General features: G+C 50.9%; 2 protein-coding genes across 2 annotated transcripts; both read left to right on the forward strand.

Annotated features, from left to right (window-relative positions):
• PFICI_02043 (uncharacterized protein) lies at positions 1-1,657 on the forward strand (the record flags this gene model as incomplete). Its single annotated transcript, XM_007830624.1, has 3 exons — positions 1-442; positions 492-1,099; positions 1,163-1,657. 3 exons carry the CDS (start codon positions 1-3, stop codon positions 1,655-1,657), a joined length of 1,545 nt encoding a protein of 514 aa, XP_007828815.1.
• A 1,458-nt stretch (positions 1,658-3,115) lies between these two features.
• Positions 3,116-4,848, forward strand: PFICI_02044 (uncharacterized protein; the record flags this gene model as incomplete). Its single annotated transcript, XM_007830625.1, has 4 exons — positions 3,116-4,048; positions 4,114-4,239; positions 4,301-4,592; positions 4,661-4,848. The coding sequence occupies 4 exons, from the start codon at positions 3,116-3,118 to the stop codon at positions 4,846-4,848; spliced, it is 1,539 nt and encodes a 512-aa protein (XP_007828816.1).
• Between the last annotated feature and the right edge of the window lie 2,357 nt (positions 4,849-7,205).

Consider the following 7,205-nt stretch of genomic DNA (forward strand, 5'->3'; position numbering starts at 1 on the left):
ATGAAGTTGAAGCATATTGCAATAAGTGGTCTCAAAGCCATACCAATCCTTCTCGGAACGGCGGCTTGTTGGGATATACCCCCAGAATATGGTATTCAGTCATCACCAGATGGCCACTTTTTCCAAGACAATACCGGGCAGCCTTTCTTCTGGCAGGCGGACACAGCTTGGCTCTTGTTCCACCGTCTCAATTACAGCGAGTCGGACGTCTACCTAAGCGACCGTGCCAGCAAGGGGTTCAACATGATCCTGGTGGTCGGGTTCACGCAGATTGGCATTGATAGTCCGAACCGCAACGGAGATCTCGTCTTCATTGATGAGGACGTTACGCAGCCGAACGAGGCATATTGGGCCTATATCGATTCCATTGTAGAGTTGGCTTGGAGTAAAGGCATCCGTATCGCATTGGTTCCGGCTTGGGGCAAATATGTGCACTCTAGCGGTAAGGGGAAGCACTGTCAATCGCTGAAATTTTTATTAACCGTGACTAGAAAATGAGGGATCTGTGCTGAATATGGCGACTGCGCGCACTTTTGGTAATTTCATCGGACGACGATACCCTTACCTGCCAAAATCTCTCGTGGCGGACACAAACCCATGGTGGCAGAACAAGACGGCTGTCAAAGACGACTACACCAAGGGTGGTGTTCCCCCGGCGTATCCGTATACAGACTGGAGCAATGTGTATGACGAATTGGCCGAGGGTATCGTGGAAGGAGAACAAGCAACCATTTCTTCGCAGCAAGCCGAAGGGTCCTCGACTTGGTCACCCCTGATAACGATCCACCCAACGAATCAATGGTTTAACGGAGGTCCAATTGCTCTAGCAAGTGCGTTCCTCGGCGATCGGACGTGGCTCACCTTTGACGCCAGTCAGTCTGGGCACACGGATTACGCACCAAATCCACCGATTCCCTGGTGGAACTGTCGTCGAGGATGGGAACCTGTCGAGCTCATGTATTCCGGTAGCATGTCCAAGGGCGACAAGAAGAGACCGGCGCTGGACAATGAGCCACATTATGAGAATCGCTACAACAATGCCAAGAACACAAACGCGTACTGGAACGCCAGTGATGTACGGACTGGCGGTTGGCAGTCGGTGAGTATCCCAGGAACCTGGGAAAATGTGCTTTGGGTTGTTGGCTGATTATCGAGCGAGCAGGTCCTGTCGGGTGCGGCCGGAGTGACATATGGAGCAGATAATGTCATGCAGATGTACATACCGGGACTGTATGACCAGGATGGGAGCGGGCCGCCTGTCGCGTGGTCCGAAGAGATCAACCTTGCCGGTGCGAATCAAATGCAATTCATCAAGCAAGCCATTACGGACCGCGGCGAAGCGTCCTACTTCACCCGCATTCCAGCACAAGATATCGTTGAAAACGCGGGATCAGACGACAGGAGAGTCACTGCAGCACGAGATAGCCAGGGCTCCTATATCATCGTGTATTCGCCAACGGGACAAACTTTCTCCATTGACACTGCCAGTCTTGACGGATGTGACGTGGATGCAAGCTGGTTCGATCCCGTCGTGGGCATATATCAGGAGGTCGACTATACGCAATGCAACGGGGACAATTCCACAAAGAGACAATTCGCGCCGCCGAAAGTGGATTCGCACGTGGACTGGGCTCTTGTCCTGCAAGTTTCCAAATAACAGGTAAAATAAATACCCGCATGACACATGAACAAAGCAGACGAGGCAGAAAGAAGCAGACTTGGCAGTCCTCCCGAGAGCTTGGTTCCCCGCCAAGAAACAAAGTCGGGGGATCATCCTGAGTTTCTAGACCAAATTGAACAAGTTTATTAGCAAGCCTGGAGTTTAGTTCAAAGAGCCAAACCTGAACAAAGTTAGTCCATGTCAGACTTGGACATCTCTAAAACTGTGACCCCCACGCCCAAAGTTGGGGGTCATTCAACGATTGAGACCAATACAATTCTTCGGCAACGCACCGGGAATGCGGTCACGTGTGGTAATTGCGCAACATGTTTGCTCTTTTCTTTTCTTCTTCTTATCGCTAGTCTCGCTTCTTAAACTACTTTGTACGTATAAAGAACACAATGTTCTTACCTAGTTTGCTAGGCACGGCTCCGTTGAGCGGCAGTGTACGTCGACGTCGTCCCGCTTGCTCGTACCGTCCGCGTGATGACGTACCTGGAAAGGAAGCACAAGTGTGCCCTTTTCCTTGCCTCCTCTGTCCCACCACCACCACCGACGGACGGGTTCAGGGGCCGCCGCCTCAATTGCATCCTTTGCTTGACCTTTGCTGCTATTTCCATTACTACAATCTATGTTACAGATGGCAAAAGACTGTCCTCCCCTGTGAGCTGTAGTTTACCGGGCAAATCCGGCTTCTGTGCCTGATACGTAACAACAACAAGTTCACGTCTAGAAGGACTATAATCTGACCGTATGAAAATTTCAAGGTAACCGATTTGATTTGCCGGAGGACCCAGCGTAACGGCAAGCTCGTGAGACTCAAATTTGCGATTAGACTCCGCTCCCACAGATTTAGTTTGAATTCTCCAGACGTACGATATGGGTCTGCTCATTGCTCCCCGGCATCAAACCCCGATCAACTCCGTCAAGAATTTTGAGGAGGCACTGGAGGAAAGGAGGCCACCCCCAGAAGTTTGTCCACTATAAAGAATATCTAATGCTCTTGATTGGCCGCGTTCGTCGCGTCTCGAGGAGCAAAAGTCCCACTATCCGCCAAGGCGCCGAAGTACGGCCTGATTCGTGTGGGGGATAGCACCAGAATTCGAACGGGGTTTTCTGCGGGGATATACAAGCTCAACAGACAAGGCCCATCCCCATACTCTTGTTTGCGCATAGTAGTACTACTACTGTTCAATAACGGTAGTAGGTTACCGGGACAAGGCCCAGCCTACCTCATTGACCGCCTTGGAACGACGATCCGTCGTTACCCGAAGTTTCCAGTAGCTGAACTAGCTGGATGGAGGAGAGATGGGCTTATGGGTTCGGACGTTTCATAAATAGACGACTCTCCCACCTCTCTGGTCGAGCGTTTTCGCCATTCTGATCAGCCATTGTCACGTCCAGGCAATCTTGTGAGAGCACAATATTTCCTCACAGACACCGGCGCGTGCAAAGATGGCCGACGAGATTACTGGAGCCGACCGCGCGGTCAGCTCCCACAGCAAGCAAAAGGTCGAGACATTGGAGAGTCAACCACCGGCTCAACAGTATCTCAATGCTCGCTCCATGGACCCAGAGCACCGCGCCCGCGTCGAGAAGTCGCTCAAGCGAAAGCTCGACGCTCGCAATGGTCTCTTCATCATCCTCTATATTCTCAACTACCTGGACCGCAACAACATTGCAGCCGCTCGTCTCAAGGGTCTACAGGCTGACTTGGGTCTCGACTCGACGCAGTACTCAACCTGCTTGTCGATTCTGTATGTGGGATATATCTTGATGCAGGTGCCGTCCAACATCTTGATCAACCGCATCTCGCGCCCGTCTGTCTACATTGGATGCTCCATGTTGATCTGGGGTGTGATCTCTACCCTGTCCGGTATCACCACCAACTTTACCGGCATGGTCTTGACTCGATTTTTCCTTGGCTTTGTCGAGGCCGCCTTCCTCCCCGGTGCCTTGATGATCCTGTCAAAGTGGTACACGAGAAGAGAACTTACGACGAGGAACGCCATTCTCTTTTGTGGTAACCTCATTTCAAATGCCTTCTCGGCCCTTATTGGCGCCGGTGTGCTGTCAAACATGCAGGGTGTCCTCGGCCACGCTGCATGGAGATGGCTGTTCTGGATTGAGGGTGCCATCACCATGTTCTTTGCCCTCACAGCCATTGTCATCCTGCCTGACCTCCCGACCAACTCGCGTGGCTTCACCGCCGAGGAGCTCGAGGTCGCTCAACTTCGCATGCTCGAGGATGTCGGCGAGGTTGATGAGGATTCCGCCGAGCAAGGTGTCTTTTATGGTCTGAACATGGCCATCAAGGATATCAAGGTCTACGTCATGAGCATAACCTTTACGGCCTACGTTGTTGGACTGTCGTTCAATGCCTTTTTCGTAAGTTTCTGCACTCGATCTTGTCTAACCTCTTCGTTATTTGGCACGACTAACGCGTACAACAGCCTACACTCACTGGAACGCTCGGCTTCGACTACGTTCCCACTTTGCTCATGTCCGCTCCTCCGTGGGTGTTTGCCTGTCTCATGTCTCTGATCAACGCCTGGCACGCGGACAAGACTGGAGAAAAGGTAAATGGATTCTTCAGCCTACATAGAAAAGAAATCTGAACTAACACAAGTCAATCTACAGTTTTGGCACATTGTCGGCCCCATCTGCGTTGGTCTGGTGGGTTTCGTCATTAGCATGTCGACGCTCAACATCGCCGCCCGCTACGTCGCCCTGTTCCTCCAGGCCAGCTCGTACGCCGGCTTCATTGTCTTTTATTCGTGGATCTCGTCCACGTTCCCTCGTCCTCCCGCCAAGCGAGCCGTCGCCATTGCCTTTATCAACGCCTTCTCGCAGCTCGGAAACGTGGCCGGATCATACGTGTGGAACCTCAGCGACAATGGCTACAGAAAGTCGTACGGTATCGTGCTTTCCAGTGAGTAATTCCTCGCAATCAAGAAAACCTAGTATCCAATGTGTGCTCTGTACTGACTTGACATGCAGTGTTTGGCGTTACCATTTTCGGATGCTTTGTCATCCGCCAGATGCTCATCAGGCTCAACAAGAAGCTCGAGGCTGGCGAAGGTGCTTGGGATGTCCAGCCCGATGTTGCCCAGCACACGGCTGATCTGGAGCACGTGGATAATGAAGAGGCAATGAAAATGGTCAAGGGCTTCAGATATCTGGTTTAGAAAAGACTATAGATACAATACCCTGCTTGAATACAAGTTCATGGAATGCAAAGAACATTGCACAATCTCATGATTCAATACATATTTAATATGATGGTGCATTTGTGTTACAAGGACAATTCAAGGGGTGGTATAATCTGAAAAACTAGCCCAACTACCTCGAAATATCAAAGTCAATACCCTCTGTCCATGGAGAACGTAGCAGAGCTTGGATTCAGTCTTGACAATGACAATATAGACCAAGATGCATGTTGCCGTCGAAAGGGGGCATGTTTTCCCACGTCGCATGAGACCTATACAGACTTCATCATGATGAGACTTTCTTTCTAATCAGACCCTGGGCAGGTACTCCTTTTCATCGCATGTTCCATACACAATTATAAACGCTCCCAGTATGGCCCAGAGCCTCCCATGGGCCTCGAAGATAGGTTGGCATTGCGCCACGGCACATGACTGCCAAGAGCAGCGATATACTTGGCGCGGCTGTCATACACGAGTAGCAGAATATGCAAGGCGCCAACTTTACATTGCAGGCTGCGGGCCTTTTGGGTGGGGGATTGAAAAGCCTCAGCTAGAGGCACTTGCACATGATTGCACAAGTGATGCGGGGGAAGGTTGGGCGATATGCAGATGACTACAACATTGTCCCTACCTTGTTCCTAGGGTGGTGTTTTCCTCTGTAAGCGTAGCTAAGAATACGAATCTCTCGCCATGTCCGACGTCCGGGGGGTGGTCAAATAAGCGATGCTCAAAGGGAATACGAGGACGAAAGAAGTCTGGCGCACGAGACTATTGGCGATGAGACTATCACGATTCAAGACTAAAGCAGTGGGAGGGCTGGCTTCAACTTCCAAAGGTCTTGGCCAGCACCCTAACGGCTTGTAGCATCCGACTCCGCGTTGCTTGCACCATTCCAGTCGAGCACGAGCTTTGTCCCAGTTCTCCCTAACGTGACGAGAGGAAGAGTTATGGCATCAAGTTTGAAGCGGACATGAGCATCATGTATGTATCTTTCCCGTATACCTTGTTCTGGGCGCTAGGCACTGCGAATTGAGCACAAGGCATGCCCGATATGATTATAAATGCCCGTGCCGCGATGGTGAGAGAAGAATAAAAATAAACAGTAGATGGATGTCGTATTATTTTGTGAGGCTCCCCACCGTTGAACTTGATTTCCCGGGGTTTGCCTGTACAGGAAAGTTCCCGAGGTTTGCTCTCCCAAAATGGATAATTGGGTTGACCCCGAAAGGCGCCACAAGAGACCCCGTGCGCGGAGTTTCCGACTGGGCGGCAATTGCTGCATAAAGCATAGGGGAAGAGAGCAGAAGCATTTTCCTACATCTTGTGGAACATAATCTCAAGATCATACAACGGTTTAAGGGGATTTAGACATTATTGTTACAGAATACTCTAATTGACGAAACAGTCGGCATTAGTTCCTATATTTCAACATGCTGCAAGTTTCATGCTTGACGGTAACGTGCATAGAAAAAAAATAACGTTTGACATGATGCACCAGACGGTGAAAAATGTCTTATTAGCATGACGCGGCTACAATAGACCTGATGAACTAAATTTCCGTAGAGTTTAGCATGTGTTTCAGTCAACTTTCACATAGGTTTATCAACCATCTCCACATATTCAAATGCACCAGATGAAGAGTAAACAGAGGAATTATTCAGAAGTGATCAATGCGTATATGGTCTATTGCTTACGGATGGGACTAATTCTCGATCTGGGGAGATCGAGACGGTGCCTGTCCTGACAAGAAATCTAGATACAAGGAAACAAATGCGTTGTGCTGTCGTTTGCCTCCTACGCGCCCAGAAAACTGCCAGGTTAGCGTGAAGAAATAAATTTTAAACATTACAAAGCCAATATCAAACGTTTCATTACAGCCCACTCGCAAACTCCAGTCCTAGGCGTTGAGTCTGCTGGCTTTCTCTGATTACAGAATAAAGGCCAGGACGGCAGCGAGAGCTCCAGCGCCAGACAGACCGTAAGAAGCAGCGCCGGCAGTGGCGTAGGCCGAAGTGGCGCTGGCAGATGCGGATGCGGCCTTGGTAACTGAGGTGCTGTAGCCCTTGGTGCTGGAAGCAGCGTAGGTGGGAGAAGCCCAAGTGCTGTTGGCAGCCGGGCTGGTGCCGTAGGCACCGGTAGAGGCACCACCGGTAGGGTAGCCACCGTTTCCACCGGCAGGGTAGGTCTTGGACTCGCCGCCAGCAGGGTAAGTAGAAGCACCACCAGCAGGGTAGGTAGAAGCACCACCGGCCGGGTAGGTGGAAGCACCACCGGCAGGGTAGGTCTTGGACTCACCGCCGGCAGGGTAAGTAGAGGCACCACCGGCCGGGTAAGTA

This window comes from Pestalotiopsis fici, assembly GCF_000516985.1.
Source record: "Pestalotiopsis fici W106-1 unplaced genomic scaffold PFICI_Scf_1, whole genome shotgun sequence".
NCBI lineage: Eukaryota > Fungi > Ascomycota > Sordariomycetes > Amphisphaeriales > Sporocadaceae > Pestalotiopsis > Pestalotiopsis fici.